General features: G+C 40.8%; 1 protein-coding gene across 18 annotated transcripts in view; it reads right to left on the reverse strand.

Annotated features, from left to right (window-relative positions):
- Positions 1-16,067, reverse strand: part of EPB41L3 (erythrocyte membrane protein band 4.1 like 3) — a 141,477-nt gene that overhangs the window by 18,630 nt on the left and 106,780 nt on the right. For 12 of the 18 annotated variants that reach the window (XM_055324031.1, XM_055324032.1, XM_055324028.1 and 9 more), the window contains exons 9-12: positions 15,357-15,509; positions 11,109-11,206; positions 10,070-10,245; positions 6,772-6,992 (exon numbers count right to left, since the gene is read on the reverse strand). In XM_055324031.1, coding sequence (XP_055180006.1) covers positions 6,772-6,992; positions 10,070-10,245; positions 11,109-11,206; positions 15,357-15,509 — 648 coding nt within the window. Of the gene's footprint in view, positions 1-2,519; positions 3,084-6,771; positions 6,993-10,069; positions 10,246-11,108; positions 11,207-15,356; positions 15,510-16,067 lie in introns of all 18 variants that reach the window. The other 6 variants (XM_055324026.1, XM_055324021.1, XM_055324016.1 and 3 more) reach the window with 2 other exon arrangements.

Genomic DNA, 16,067 nt, shown 5'->3' on the forward strand with positions numbered 1-16,067 from the left:
AGCTTTCTAGTTTGAAATGATTATGTCTTTCTACGTTGGGTTTCACTCTTGAGAAAGGCTGGAGCTAATTAAGCTACTCCAACACGTGAGAAATGTAAACATTGATAAAATATTTGAAAAGAATTACATTCATTAGTGGTTTTGCAAAATGAATGTGACAGAGCTGAACCGTATGTTACACGAAGTCACTCCGTGTAGCTGCCAAAGTGCTTGAGGCCCAGAGAATAAAACAGGCCATGTAAACAAATGGCTTTTTTTTTTTTTTTTAAATGGAATGACCTACATAGGAGTGCTCCAGCTTGGCCTGAACTAGAGACAATAGCTCTTAACACTTGGGTTAAGAGACGACATAGAACAGATGGCCACACGTGAAGTCTTGTGTCGGGAGAGCTGTCGTAGGTGCTCCGGGCTGGAGAGCAGGGCTAAGACCCCAGAGGCCCGAGCTGGCTCAGAGGTTTGCAGTAACAGCGAGAGTGATCTGCTGGGAGGCTCCAGTCACGTGTCACTGGCTTGCATCGGGGAACTGCTGTGATTTGTTTTGCTGATGTAATGCAGACATGCCCAAGTTTGACATTAATTTTCATGCATTGATTACAACAAGATGTATACCCTGGATTAGGCACAAGATCTGTGTGGTTTGCTATAGAAAAGTTCCGTTATTTTAGAATTCAGAAAAGCATAGAATGGCAATCTTTTTGCTTTACGTTAGCTGGACAACTCCACTGCTAAAGGGAAAATAGGTGTCCAGGCTGGAAACCAGCTAATATTACAGTCTCTGTCGATAATCTTGTGTTCTTAATGTTGTATGTTCTAGTCCTATGTTATTTGGCAATATTGCCACTGTGAGAAATAGTGATATTGAAGCCTAGGAGTCATTCTCTCAAAATACTTAACGTGTATGAAAATATTTTTACATCAAATACACATATATGCATATATAGCTGGAGCTAAGTCATACGACCCAGGAACCTTGATTTGAAAGGGCTCTTATGCAATATCAAATGGAAAAGGGCAAACTTTTATTTAAAACATCTAGGAGACCATTCCCATTTTTGTCCTGCTACTGAGAAATGGTCATAATATCACTAAATATAGATACTTACACACCCTCACAATTCTATATACTGACAGGTGCAGCTCAAATTATGAGTTCTGGCTGAGCTGAAAATTGAATAGACTTTTTCTTTTTTTTTTTTTGCATTGCTGTGACTTTGTGACTTTTTTTTTTCTAAATGTTGGGATTACTGGGCCTGTCTCCTGCCACAAAACATCTTGCTTTGTGAGAACAGAAGAGCTGGAAGGGCCTGGGGAGGGTGTGGGCAGGAGAGGGGGTGACAGCCAGGCCCTCTGTTGGCAGCTTCTGTTCTCTTCCCCTGCACTCTGAAGGGAACTGCCAGGCTGTTCACAGAGCTGTGGAGTGATGGGAGGGCAGGGCCGTTAGGAGGAAAAGCTACTGGCTACCATGTCAACTCACTCACTGGCTCAGATGAGGGACAGGAGATGGATAGGTAGCAAGCATGTCTTTCTCAGACACAAGCCCATCCCTTCCCCACTGGGCGCATGCCTGGCTGAGAGCCACAGGGGCCTGTCTGGCTTCCCTGACCTTCCCAGATTGTCCATGTGTGCGTGCGTGTGTGCATGCATGTGTGTGTGTGTGTGTTTTCTGGCTCAGGCTGGAGTTGAAAGAATCACTGCCATCTAGTATATGTGTTGGCACAGTTAGGACTGATGGACTTCCAGCCTACTTTTACAGCATGCAGACATCTTCAAGGAGTCTTTTCTCAATCGTGTGGGAAAACTGCAGCTACTTTGGTCTTCTTTGTGGCCCTTCTGACAACTAAGGTCACACAGGCCTTTTAAACTACTTGAGCATTTTCTGACCCAACACACCATTGGGATCTGGCTCACCTTTGTGAGTAACAGAGACAGTCTGGCCATGACAACAGAAGAGCACAGTGGGGGACATTTTGGAATTTCTGGGGGGGACAGGTGTTTATAGTTGGGGGAAGCTACCCAAATGATGACGACACACCTCCTACAGATGTTCATTCCCACCTCGCCTTGAGGATCATTTACCTACTGGTATCACCACCATGTACCGTTATGCCAGGATGCCTTTTGGGAACACCCCATAAATCTGGGTCAAACTTATTTCTCGGTCTTATGTGTCCCTTCCTTTATGAAACAGTAACTGACCAGAACCATTTAACCTAACCCCAATTTTAACATAGCTAATGGGTTATTTAAAACTGACTTCTGAGTCGTACATTCATCACTTGTAGAATCTGTGGGTAGCAGAAGGATTCTGGGCTGGGCGCAGACTGCTCCATCCACATGGTGTTGTGCCTAACCCTGGGGCCGGGTTGTACTCCCCGACACACAAAAACCTCTCACATGTCGGCACAGACAATAAATGAGGCTCTGAAAGTAGGACCACTATTGCAGTAGGCACCTAACAACTGTTTCGGACCGAAGCCCCGACCACGACAGGGAAGTGTGTTCTATGCCGAGGTACACACCTCTTCCTCTGAACTGTCACTCGGGTCATTGTCTAGTGAGGCACTCAAGGAGGCCGCCTTGGGCTCCAGGTAGCAGAGGCACATAGCCAGAGGGAAGGAGAGAGTGAGGGCATATGGCACTGAGAAGGAGGCGGAGAGCAGAAAGAAAAAGATGAAGAGGAAACAGGGCACAAGGGAGGGTGAGCGAATCGGGAGATAATGCTGCAGGCTCTGGGGGAGGAGGTTGGTTTCCGACAGGTTGGGGAAAGAGAGGTACCCATCATCATCTAGAAGAGAAGGGAAGGACTCCGGGAGCTGCAAGGAGAAGGAAAACAGGGTGGTCCCTTTGCCAGGCTGTGGCTTGTAGCTAAAAGCCACATCTTGGTCCCCTAGGGATGGCTTCCCTTTGTGGTCAGAGTCCAAGGCGGGCTCTCCATGCACACGCACGGTGCCTTTGGCTGGTTCCAAACCCAGGGGGTGACAGTCATTCTCCTTACACCTCCTACGGAGCTCGGGGGAGGATGCAGGGGGACGATGGGCTGATGGAGGGGACGGGGGACATGAGTCAGTGCCAAGCCCAGGTGACTGATGTGAAAGAGACAGAGAGAGAAAGCAGCAAACAGAGGTGCAAAAGGACAAAAAGAAAACTGCAATTAGTTAATTTTCTTATGGGTATCAATATAAAATTGTAAAACAAGAATTTTTTTAGCACTAGGGCTGTTCACGTACTTAAATTATTCAAGCTGCATGCCAACACTGCCATGAATGGCTACTGTTTTCCCATTAGACTGTCAAATACAGGGTGGGCTATTTGTTTGTTTGTTTGTTTATTTTTAAAGTCAGAATAGAAGATACTGGTGGGCAATCTCAAAGTCTACATGTTTCACACCATCCAAAAAAATTTGTTTAGACCAAACAACTCTAGAAAGTTTTAGGGTTCCGAGAGCAAACATAACTCTCCGACAACTTCTAATCAAGACTTTCAATAACGTCTCTTGATCTCCAGCTAACAGATCTGTTACTAGAGTTTGGTTGGATTAAAAAACAAAAATGAATCCAAATTTTGATTATTAAAAAACATGTGTTTAGCATTATCTTTCCTTGCTTAGTCAATTATATTCAAAACAGGTGGGTTTCCAAATCAAGAGGTTTCTGGCCCCACTCCTATCTGAGATGCAGTGCCACTCAGGGAAGTCAGCAATTAGTATTTTAGGAACTCATGCTCCCCAAAGAATTGAGGTTCCTTTGAAAACTTCTACTTTGGCTCCTTTCTCCATGATGTAAACAGACTTAAACTCAAATAAGGGTTTCAACAAGCTCACTAGCAAAAAGAATGTGCTTTCTTGTGATATGGCCCGTAAGCATTTACTTTGCATTAGTTGTGATCCATAAATAACAGAAAGGTACAATTTCCCTGCCTTCTGTTTTTTTTAAAAGTTGTCCCTATATTTAACTCCCCTGGTTCGAATCCTTAGCAGAATGACAAAGGCAGGCACCCCCACAAAGGTGCTCCTGGTGAGTTCAGGCTTCTGTGAGGAAGGGGAAGCTCTGTGCATTCTCTCTGGCCTTGGCAGCTGTGACCACAGCCAGTTTCCTCTGCAGTTGGTGGAGGGCTGCTGGGCAGGAGGGGAAAGAGGGAAGCAAGCAAGCTCCAAACAGGACCTGGCATGACTCAGGAGCTGTGGCAGCCCCAGGAGTTCAATTCAAGGTCACACAGAGCCTGCAGATAGACTTCCATCGCTCTCCGTGACACTCTGGGTGTGTGTGTGTGTGTACGCACACACATGCATACATGTGTGGTTAGCCTAGAGACCTGGTAGTGTAGAAATTACCCATCCTGCTCTGTAAATCCCAATCCTGACCTGGTAAATATAAAGACAGAAGGTAAGAACATGCATAGATGAAACTACATCATGGATATTCTAGAATTTAGAAGACTCTTTTCCGGTCTTAGGCAAGGATGTCTTTTCTCAATACTGGCATTTGACATTAAGCACTGGGTTTTAAACATGGCCCTGCACAAATCCCATTCAACTCAGAATAATCTAAAAGCTACAAGCTGACTTCTGCATGCAGCTGCCCAGTCACCTGGGGTGATCATTAGCCTGGGAAACATGCCTCCTCTCAAAGGAATCTAGGGGACCAGTCTTTTAAGAACTATTTTCAGTAATACACTTTCATTTGGGTTAAAAAATGAGTACCCTCTTTGTTACTTTTTGAAGATGGAGAAGAATAAAATGAAGGTTTAATTTTCCATGCTGCTTATTCAAGTGGTTTTTAAAAGATAGCTTTGCACTGTGGAAAATGAAGACAACCATCTCCCTACCTAAGCACTAGGCCTGGGCCACAGCCTTGCTGAAGGCATTTGGGTCAAAGTACTGGCTTCTCAGAGATTCAGACAATGAAAATCATAGTTTTTAGTCTTTTTGTTTTCCCATGCCATTAAGTGGAAAAAATGATGATGGTCTAGTGCTTTATTTTATTAAGATTTTTAAAAACTTATTCATGAGAGACACAGAGAGAGAGAGGCAGAGACACAGGCAGAGGGAGAAGCAGGTTCCACGCAGGGAACCCGATGCAGGACTCGATCTCGGGACTCTGGGATCATGCCCTGAGCCAAAGGCAGACGCTCAACCGCTGAGCCACCCAGGCATCCTTAGTGCTATATTTTATATACATGGTGAACTTTTCAAATTAAATAGAGACTGCAAGGGTCTATTTTTCAAGCAAAAAGTCATTTCCTTTCATGTGTTGCTTTAATCACACTCACAATCTATGAGAATTGTAGGATGGAATGGGTGATTTCAGGAAGTCAGGGAAATCATTTGCTTTTCAGGCATACTACCTTTTTCTTATGTCCTACTCAAAAGCTGCCTTGATTTAATTGGAAAAACTAGAGTGTAAAAACAAAATTCAGAACAAAGCACGTTTTAACAGCAAAAATGATCCAATATAGTTGCTGTCATTTCCTATCTTGTTCTTTATTTTTGTGTTTGGCAAAGAAATGATCTTATCCTAACAAAATGACAGATAGGGTTTTAGGTGGAATATTCTCACATACCTACAATATGTTGTGGGTCTATCCTTCACTGTGTAACTCTTATCAAAAGAAGCAATTTTGTTTTGAGCCCCAGGTGAGTCCCTGCTGCATAAATCTATATTTGAAGAGCACATGTTCAAGAGAACTCTTTTGAGTCAAACCTGGGCAAGTTTTAGCATAACTTACGAGTTATACAACATTTTTATCCTGCTAGTTCTTTTTACCTGTACATTCCAGGAGCTACTCTGTTTTCCCATTATCATCACATATAAAACTCCCAATATAGTTTTTTGTTTGTTTGTTTTGTTTTCTGTTTTACTTTTAGGGAGCTGCTCTGCTACCTATAAAACCCTGAACCAGAAGTAGGCTGTCTATGTGTTTTCTGACTTCCATTTTTCTGCAAAGTTGCTTTAGGGTGCCAGATTACCAAAAAATAAACATACTGCAAAAAAAAAATGTTGGGGTGAAATGAAGTTTAAAAATTTAATGAATCAAACACCTTGGAGAAATTGCTGCCAAATTCACTTTCCATCTTCCTTTGCAATGGTCTGCTTTAATCTCTGTTTTCAAAACATGTCTGCTTGCTAATTTGATGATTAGATTATAATCCTAAAACTCAGAGAGCAGTGTTAAATACACAGGCCATGGTCACTCAGTTACTTACAGTCAGCAGAATGGCAATGTGATTACTGTATATCTAGAAAAATATACAGTACTTGCATAGGAGAATGGGGCCAGAAACAAAGAAAATAGTTTTAGTGATAGTTCTGAAATGTGAGCCCAAACAGAAAAGTGTCATATGGCACTAAACGTATTTTTAAGATATATAGACAGGACAGCTGTTGAAAGTCTTACATAGCACATCAGTTAAAATAAAAATTTTCAAGAAGGAATCCTTCAGAAGAAAAATGTCAACAGAGGAAATCAGAATTTAGAAACTGATAATATGGATGTGACTAACGCTGAAATATGAATTACCCTAAGTCTTTTTATTTTATTTTATTTATTTTTAAAGTAGGCTCTGCACTCAGAGTGGAGCCCAACGCGGGGTCCAAACTCACAACCCTGAGATCAAGACCCAAGCTGAGGTCAAGTTGGCCGCTTAACTGACTGAGCCACCCAGGCGCCCCGAGTTACCCTAAGTCTTAGCACTTTCCTGGTTTATAGCCTCAAAATTATTAAGTAGTTCTTCAAGGTCTAGGCAAGCCCTAAGAGGGAGCCTGGGAGATGTACCTTTCCCTCGTGCCGTGCTGCCGCGACCGGCGTGGCTTCTTCCGCCTTTTTCCGTCTGTCCTCTTCCTCGTCCCGCTCCTCCTCGGCCTTTTTCTCCGGAGTCACAGTGGTGATCAAGTTGGTCTGAGAGATACCCTTTGTTGTGGCGTACTGGCCAGTACCAACCTCTGCAGCAGACACAGAATCCTTCATGTATATTTCATGGTTTTCATTCACTGATGCTAAAAGCAAATACAATTGAAGAAAAAAAAGTCTGAAATAGTTAAGGTAGAGGGTAGACCACCACCACCAACTGTCCCATTATGAAAAAAGGTACCCCTACCCCCGTCTGTCTGCAAAGACAAGGCAGTGCTGCAGGTACCTGCACCCTGGCACTATCAGAGACTCATCTTTCTAGAGCTTCTGCTATCCCAGTGTTTTAAAATGATTTAAAGGCTCATCTCTTGAAGCCACCAGAATAACTCTCAGGCTTTCTGGGGAGGAGGATGCACAAGCAGATGCAGTGGAGGGGTAGTATGCTGGGCTGCTATAAGCCTGGTACCCGACAGAGTAATGGGCTGGGCAGCGGTGCCAGGCGCTGGCGCCAAGTCCCAGAGTTAATAGCGGTATTTGCAGTGGACAACTGCATGCCTACACTTGACTTTGAGCATATCTTTGGAAGTTCCATTCACCAAGGAGCACTGAATTGGGGTTTTCAATTACTGTTATTAATAATGGCTAGAAAGTCCATCACTCCTGCAATGTAAAAAGTCCCATGCGTAATAATGAAAATGAAGCATCTTGATGGGATCATAAAATTTGGGAAGATTGTACAATTTGGGTGGTGACTGTTCAGCTGGAGTGCAGAGATGTTTTAATCTCTACTGCACTTTAAACAGACTACCCTGATATGCACAGACTCATTCATCTCTGATATTTTGGGACGATAAGACAAATGTTGCTAATGAAATTCATGCAAGTGCAAAGCATGCAAACATAAAAGATATGAGACACAGCCTTTCATCCCAACTAAAATGTCTTAGTGAAAGATGCTTAATTCAGTTACATTTTTAAAGTCTGATACTGATTATTTTCGGTTTTAGATATATACAACTTATTTAGAACTTATAAATGATACTTTTCAAATACACAGTAGCTAATCACAGGCAAAATATAATCAGCTTCATAGTTTAGGAAGTTTAAAATGTAAATGTAAGAAAATATTCTGAAATCCTTTTATAATAGCTAAACTGTTTCACTAAAATATCTTCACTAAGATATTTTATGTTTCCTCGTTTTGATGAAAAAGCTCATATGAGATGCGATTTCCCAATGGGCTAGTTAGGGTGTTCTACATAAGATGCAACCTTGCAAAAAGCATTTTGTGTTCCAACATGCAGCCATGGCACCCAGCTCAATAGCACAGAAAACATACTAGAATTGGCAGGACCCCAAAGAGTGAGAGACAACACATACTAACATCACTTTTGGGCAGGGAGGAAGAGACAGTATGGTATTAGTACATTTATTTCACAATTGTCTTCTGTCTTGTCAATAATTATTATCACATAAAAGGCCATAAGGAAAACAACAGTTACAACACATGTGTTCCCTTGGGTACACATCACTGAACAAAGTGGATGATGCTCAGGGAAAATAGGGGTGGTTCCAAAAAAGTTCCTCCAACACGGACTTATAGAATACACAGTTTACAGAGATTCTCTCAAGGAGAAAGAAGAATAAATGGAACAAAGTAGTAAGAAAAGCTTCAAAATTAAAGTGAATAGTTCAGTATCTTAATTTAACCCCAAACGGTCCTAATAAACATTTTATTCCAAAAGTTCGGCTCCCAGTTAGGTATTCCTGAAAGAGGCAACCATTGGAAGATAGAGAATGGTAACTGACTTCCTAGGCAGCTCACAAAAACATAGAATAATCTTGAATAGAATTATTATCACACCTATAACAAGAGGGCTGTCACACCTGTCTCATTCACTCTTTGCATATGGCCTTATTCCCATTTTACAGATAATGATGAAAACCCAGAGCTGGGAAGTTTAAATCATTCGCCAGTCGCTACGCAAATGGACCTCAGTCTGGATCTACCTACTAGCAGAGGGTTTTTTTACTTCACGAGTAATGTATGTGATTCAGCACTTAGGATACAATTCTGACTTTTCCTACAAACTGTTTAGCAAGTATTCCATTAGAGAAATACAACCTTCTAAATCAGGGGATTCAGGGAGTTACACCATCCTACCAGTCACGCTGGGGTCTGGTGAAAGGGAAGAGAGACCTGGGACTATGGTAAGTGGTGGCACAACAGGTAAGGATGAAGGTGATCCCACATTTTTGTAAGTTTGCGTTTTTACTTTTTTAAAATTATTTTTATGTTTTTGCTTATTATAACAATTGCACACACATGCTAGAAACTTCTCTTTTTATACACGTAGGATAGATCTTCTATAACACAACTAATCTCCAGGTGCTTTGAATTAGAAAACGGAGACTTGGCCATGGCTCACTTTCTAAGTATTACTACAGCTGCCATGTGTTGTAGTGGGAAGCACATCTGTGTGTTACTATAGACAGCAACACGAAACTGTCACATAAGACAAAAACCCACAAGAAATTATTATGTCATTCCTCAGAAATGTTATTTCAGTGATTCTCTCCTTGTTTAACTTACACATTTGTCTTAACAGTGGAGAACATTTACATGGCAGTGCTTTCCCAGTCCATCTGGTGTAGTCATTAATATTAACCAGGAGGATTTAACTTGGAGCCTTCAGGTCTATAATTTGAATATCATCCTTTCTATCAGCTATCATGCACTGACTGACCAACAGTCATATTTTATCTGTAAAAATTTTGTAGAAACAGATAAATTTAACTTACAGTCCTCCTTCTGAAACAAATGGACTGAAACAATACGGTAATCACTTCAGATCTGCCAGCAAGTGAACCAAATTACTTACAGAGTATGTGATAAGTGTATTTAGAATGAGAGCATCTTTCCCCCAAATCGGGGTGCTGGCTTCTGAAAGCTATGCTCTTCATTCCCAAAGTGCTATTCTTTTATGGAATTTTTTATGAATCTACCAATAACAGACATTAGACTCACAAAAGCACTGTTTTTTTGTTTTTGTTTTTGAGGGAGGGGGTTAGAAACTTGTCACTTAGCCGCAGACCAACGAGTGCTTTTTGTTTCATACTATTCAAGAAGATCTATGTTTATGGAAAGTTTGTGATGATTTCACACTATTTCTGGGGAGCCATTCATGATTATCATTACTAAGGGTTAGTGAATAATGCCTACCTCCATCCAAGCTGCGAGACATGGTATAGCGTTTGCTGGACGAGCGTTCGAAGTAGGGGGCGGGACGATCTATCAATGCACTGGCTCTTCTTGTTTGGGCTTGTGTCCTGCCACTATATCGAAACTTGGAGCCCAAGGTAAGGAATTTCTTTGGAGGTGCTTCTGGTAACAACAGTCTAAAGATATTAAGGAAAAAATATCAGAAACACTATTAAGTCAATTATTAAGAACGCTATCTTAGCTTTTTTAGCCAAAAGTAAAATGCTTTTTGTGCTAAAGATTTAACACATCACATGCCAAAGGAATGTGACTTTATAATTCCCATAGTACAAACTCCCAGAGTGTTGTAGAGAGGCTATAATATAAATACAATGCAGGTTGGTTTGGGCTACATGAATTTTTTTTTAAAAGATTTTATTTATTTATTCATGAGAGACACAGAGACAGGGAGAGGCAGAAACACAGGCAGAGGGAGAAGCAGGCTCCATGCAGGGAGCCTGACGTGGGACTCGATCCTGGGTCTCCAGGATCACACCCTAGGCCGAAGAATGCGTTAAACCGCTGAGCCACCCAGGCTGCCCAGAGACATGAATTTTAACATCTCACACAACTCAGAAGCCTATGGTTCTAGAAACCCAAAGAGCTTCAATAAGTATAGGTGAAGAAGAACAATGATAATTTGTTATTTTACAGACAAAAATCTGATAGTCTGAGTACTGTATATAAGCAAAGGGGGCCAAAGAACTGAGAAATGATTGAAATAGTAAGGTATGGATTGAATCCTTGAAGTGGACGTCCTGTAAAAACAATGAAAGGACACTAAAGATAATAAAGGAGAGATAGGTCAGATAAGCCTAAAACAAATTAAGGAAGATCCTTCAGTCAGAAGTTTTTAGGATTTCCTGTCAAGAAATCTTGTGACAGTGAATTTGAAGGCAAAAAAGGATATGCGTCCACATTCTTTTTCCCAACAGACTTTGGCAGTAGAAGTGATCCCAATCATTCTAATTCTTCCTTAAAGAACATCAGCTTTACATACCTGAAAAATGTATGATGTTCAACACATACTTTCCATAAACGCTTGGCAGCTCGATGGTTTGGCAGTTTAAAGCCAATGGTGCTTTCAAATTGTTCAAACTAAATTAAAAAAAAAAACAAAACAAAACATAATGAAGAGTAAAGTTTGGAATTATAAATAACATGAAAGCAAGTAAATCACAGATCATGCCACCCACAAAATTTTCCTTTCCTTATGAAATCAAACGCTATATGCAGAAGTCATGCCCTACACATTCATTAAAAAACAACCTTGTACCTATTCTCCTTAAAATGCTGCAGGCATGGATAATCACATTATGCATGCAGTAGAGGTTTTATGGACAAGTATGGATTTCATGAAAACTAAATGCAAAAAAAGAGGATATCTGGATCCCTTCCAGAGACCAATTTGTCCCGATCTCATTTTTAAGCCTTATTTTCATGTCGTCTCTGTGACATCATGACTTCAACTGGAATGTAAGGGCATGAATAAAATGTTTATTGTCTGTAGCATTCTCAGGATGATGTTTTCTCCCAGGATCTGGTCAGAAAAATGTGTGTGTCTCCTAGGTATTTGATGACATGGTATCAGATATTGCTGATTTTGTTTTGGCATTCTCATCTGGATTTTTATTATTATTTTTTTCATCTGGATTATCATAGTAAACACTAACATCTGTTGATATTACATGTATGATCATAGTTTGGGAGAACACAATTTCATATCTTTCAGCATGGAGAGCTCATATGATGATCTATTAGCCATTTACTTTCTCAGGGTGAAACATCTGACTTATTGAGTAATATATTTTATTATTATTATTGTTGCAAATGTTTGGGATTTTTAAAATTTTCTGAAGACAGTATGCATCAGGCCACCAGAGGGCAATCATTTTAAACAGTAAATGTTTTCTAAAAGAGCATTAAAATAACCAGACTACTGATACCGTCAATAGAAAAAAAGTGATTTATGTAGCAAAGAACCCAGGGGAGGAGCTGTGTATGGCATATGAGATACAGTGATGCTTACTTCTACTTCTTATTGAGTGGGACTAAGCTGGGTGGCAGTGGAGGGAGAATGGGAAATACATCACAAGCTATTCCAACTATGACTGTCTTTCCCAATTTTGTTCTTACTCTGGATGTTCACATGTAGTGGCACTCATAACAATTGCTATTGGCCAAGAGCCTCAGTCAATCGACGAGCCCGAGTATTATGGATCCTGACTAACCCGTGCTCCGTTTATTCATCCTGCATCTAATGTGTACCACACACGACACTAAGGCCAGTTTTTTTCTTTTTTAAAGATTTTATTTATTTATTCATGAGAGACAGAGAGAGGCAGAGACACAGAAGCAGGCTCCCTGTAGGGAGCCTGATGTGGGACTCAATTCCCCGGGATCACGACCTGAGCCAAAGGCAGATGCTCAACTACTGAGCCACCCAGGTGTCCCCAGGCCAGGGGTTTTAGAAAACAATCATCCTGCCCTCTGCTGTGAAAAGCTGGGAAGATTTTTCTTGCTGCAATCCTCCCTAGACCAAAGATGAGAGAGGCTCCTGCACTTTTTGAATATTTCTCTCTCTCTCCATGCTTTGTACCAACGTCAACCTCTTCAGAGCCTTCTGTGCCACCAATAATTTTTTCTCATTTGTTCTTCTCAAGTCCATATATATATATATATATATATATATATATATATATAGTTACAGTTATAGTTATATATATGATTGCAGAAAAGGAGGGGGGAATCCAACTGTCCTTGAACCTGCTTCTGCCTGCACCACAACCCCATCTTGCTCCTAGACAAATCAAAGGAAGGAGCAGCCTTGGCCCCTTCACTCCCCACCTCACTGCACCCCTGCAGGTGCTCCTACCACCTGCTGGAACTCTCCACTGTTACCTGGGATCTGTCAAGTACAACGCACTTGTCTCAGTCCTTGCCCACATGGGCTCTGTGGCATCTGGCCCTGCTGGTTAGCCACGTGCTCAGAATCCCGTCTCCTTGTCATTTGTGGCTGTTCTTACCCCTTTTCTTTCTCTGGCTGCTTTTGTTCATCCTCCTCAAGAAGTGACGTTACCCAAAAATTCTGCTTTAGGGTCTCTCTCCTTCTCTAACTTGCCTTATTTTTCGGGTAATTTATTTCATGCCCACAGCACTGGATTCTACAGATGCAGCTGAGGACTCCTTCAGACTTCTATTTCCTTCTATGCAAGAATCACTCCCTGCAAATATGTCTCAAAGAAATTTAATCTTTTTTTTTTTTTTAATTTTCCCTGTTTTCTCCCGTTGTCTAATAATACCATGTCCAGCAGCTTCACTTGTGCCGACGGAAGACCTCTGATTCTCCTGGACTCCGTTCTGTGTCCAACACTTAACAGGAGGCTCAGTTTCTGGAACCTCGCTCACATTTGCTCCTTCTGTTCTATCCCCATGGCCTCTGCCCTAGTTTAGGTATCACCACATCTCCTTGCTGAGCTGCTGAGTTTCATTCCAAATTATTCATCTAGTCTATCACATCCTCTTTAAAACCTCCCATGTCTCACTGTTGTTTCCTGATGCATTTCTCCAACTCTCCGATCTGGGACCTCACTACAGCATGCTGGCCCCATGTCTGTGGAATATTATCATACGTGCAATAAGTAGATCTTCACAACACAATTCAAAGTCCATGACACTATTTCTTTGCTCAACAGAAAGTTCCTTAGGGACAGGAACGAGGTCATATTTATCTAATGGTGCCTGACAATAAATAAATGCTCACTTGTAAATGATGAATCGATGTAAATTGGTTGTAAGTTTGATATGCAATTTTAAGGAAATAAAAAAATTGGGTTCAGGTATTTACATGAAAAGCTTACAGATTATTTCAGCCTTCATGGACAAGCTGGGCTTTATATTTACTTTAAACATGATTCCTTGTCTTATAGTCTGATTTTTTTAAGTTTTTAAAAAATTGAGGTGTAACAGACATAGAGCATTAGTTTCAAGTGTATGACATGATTTAATGTTTATATACATTTGAAATGATCACAATAAGTCTAAGTAACATTCATCACCCCACACAGACTTTCTTTCTTGTGATGACAACTTTTAAGATCTACTGTCTTAGCAACTTTCAGACATACAATACAGTATTATAACTATAGTCACCATGCTGTACATTACATCCCATATAACCTGGTTTTTAAATTACATTTTATACCAATGGAGAGGCTGATTTTGAAGACAGGAGATAATTCTGTATTGTATCAGAAAATGTTCAGAGACACAGATGAGCTGCAATCTTAGAGCTCTGACTCCCTCCATTAGATTAACCATGTGCATTAGAAACTGGATATATATATATATATATATATATATGATATAAATAACTGGATATATGTATTCATCATCTGTTACACAGATAATAGGAGATATTTACCACCTATTAGGTGTCAACCACCATGGAGGACATAAGTAAATTTGCATGGTTTTGCCCAGGGAACAAGGATTAGTTAAGAATTTTGAGTTTTCTAATCAGTCTTTCTGATTAAAAGAAAAAGGCAGACATGTACTAGGCTATGAGACATTTCAATAATTTACCCTTGTCTCTTGCTCTAATCTTTCTTGTACTTTGATCACATTATCTCAAAGCGATTCGTGTTACGGTGCCAGCAGATTTGGAGTACAGAAAGGGCATAAGCACATAAAACAGGGACAGACAGAAATCTATTTTTCATTCACAAAAGGTTTGGCACCTCAGAGTTTCTTTGTTTTTGAAACGTAACATTATTCATGTATCTTGATTTTGCATTAAAATCTGCAAAAATAAGGGCATCTGAATGGCTCGGTGGTTGAGCAGCTACCTTCAGCTCAGATGGTGATCCCAGGGCCCTGGGATCAAAGTGCCGCACTGGGCTCCCCGCAGAAAGCCTGCTTCTCCTTCTGCCTATGTCTCTGTCTCTCATGAATAAATACATAAAATCTTTAAAAAAAAAAAAACAAAAACCCTGCAAAAATAAAAGCTATTCCATCTATGCATTGGGACAAAATCATTCAATCAATCAGAACCAAACCATTAAAAAGAAGAGAGCATCTTACTTATTGCTGTTTATCAGACAAATCTACACTAAACTCTCTCAGGCAGGGAGACATAACTTGCCATGTCCTATGATGTTTAGGATCTGGGACCTGGCAATTTACATTTTTGTTGGCTATCAGGTACCTTCCTTCCCAATGTATGTGCAAAAACTGGAGGGCTACTTACCTCTCCTGGCCGGATCTTAATGTAAAAGTTGTTCCGTTTGTATGAAATTTTGAGAACCTTAGGCCAGGCAAATCTGTTGATTCTCAGACGGTCACGATATATCAACAGACCACTTGCACAAACTCCTAACATAATTTCTACTCCTTCAGAATCCTGGAAAATAGCATCGAGAAACAAACGGTCAGTATTTCACTTATTTCCACTCACAGCTGAGTGTGGTATTTAATGCACCACAGCATTCCACGCAGGAACCCATGACGGACTGCTGATGGCTCTAATTTCGATCAGAAAAATACTGCAGTCATTGTTTTTAAATGTTGCCACTAAATAATCAACTTTTAATGAAGGTATTTATCACTATGGAGATTTGTCAGAGTAGAACTGGCTCACCTGGATGTCCTGCAATGTAAATGTGGTGCACAGAGAAGAAGAACCAGACGATGTGCTGATGACAGTGCAAATGATAGATACAGGGCTTAGTTAGGATTGTGCTCTGGGCATGGCTCTTGCTGGTTCACATATGTCATGTTAACTCTCTTAATCTTCATTATGATATTCTGAGACAGCTGCTATGACTATTCCTAGTTTACAGACGAGGAAACTTTAAAAGCATGGAGAGGTTACGTATCTACCCTGGTTGAATATGGGCAGCCTGGTTCCAGAGGCAGAGCTTTTAGCTAATCTGTATACTAACACAGAGGCCCTGTCCTT

The sequence above is a fragment of the Nyctereutes procyonoides genome, unplaced genomic scaffold (assembly GCF_905146905.1).
Source record: "Nyctereutes procyonoides isolate TBG_1078 unplaced genomic scaffold, NYPRO_anot_genome, whole genome shotgun sequence".
Taxonomy (NCBI): Eukaryota; Metazoa; Chordata; class Mammalia; order Carnivora; family Canidae; genus Nyctereutes; species Nyctereutes procyonoides.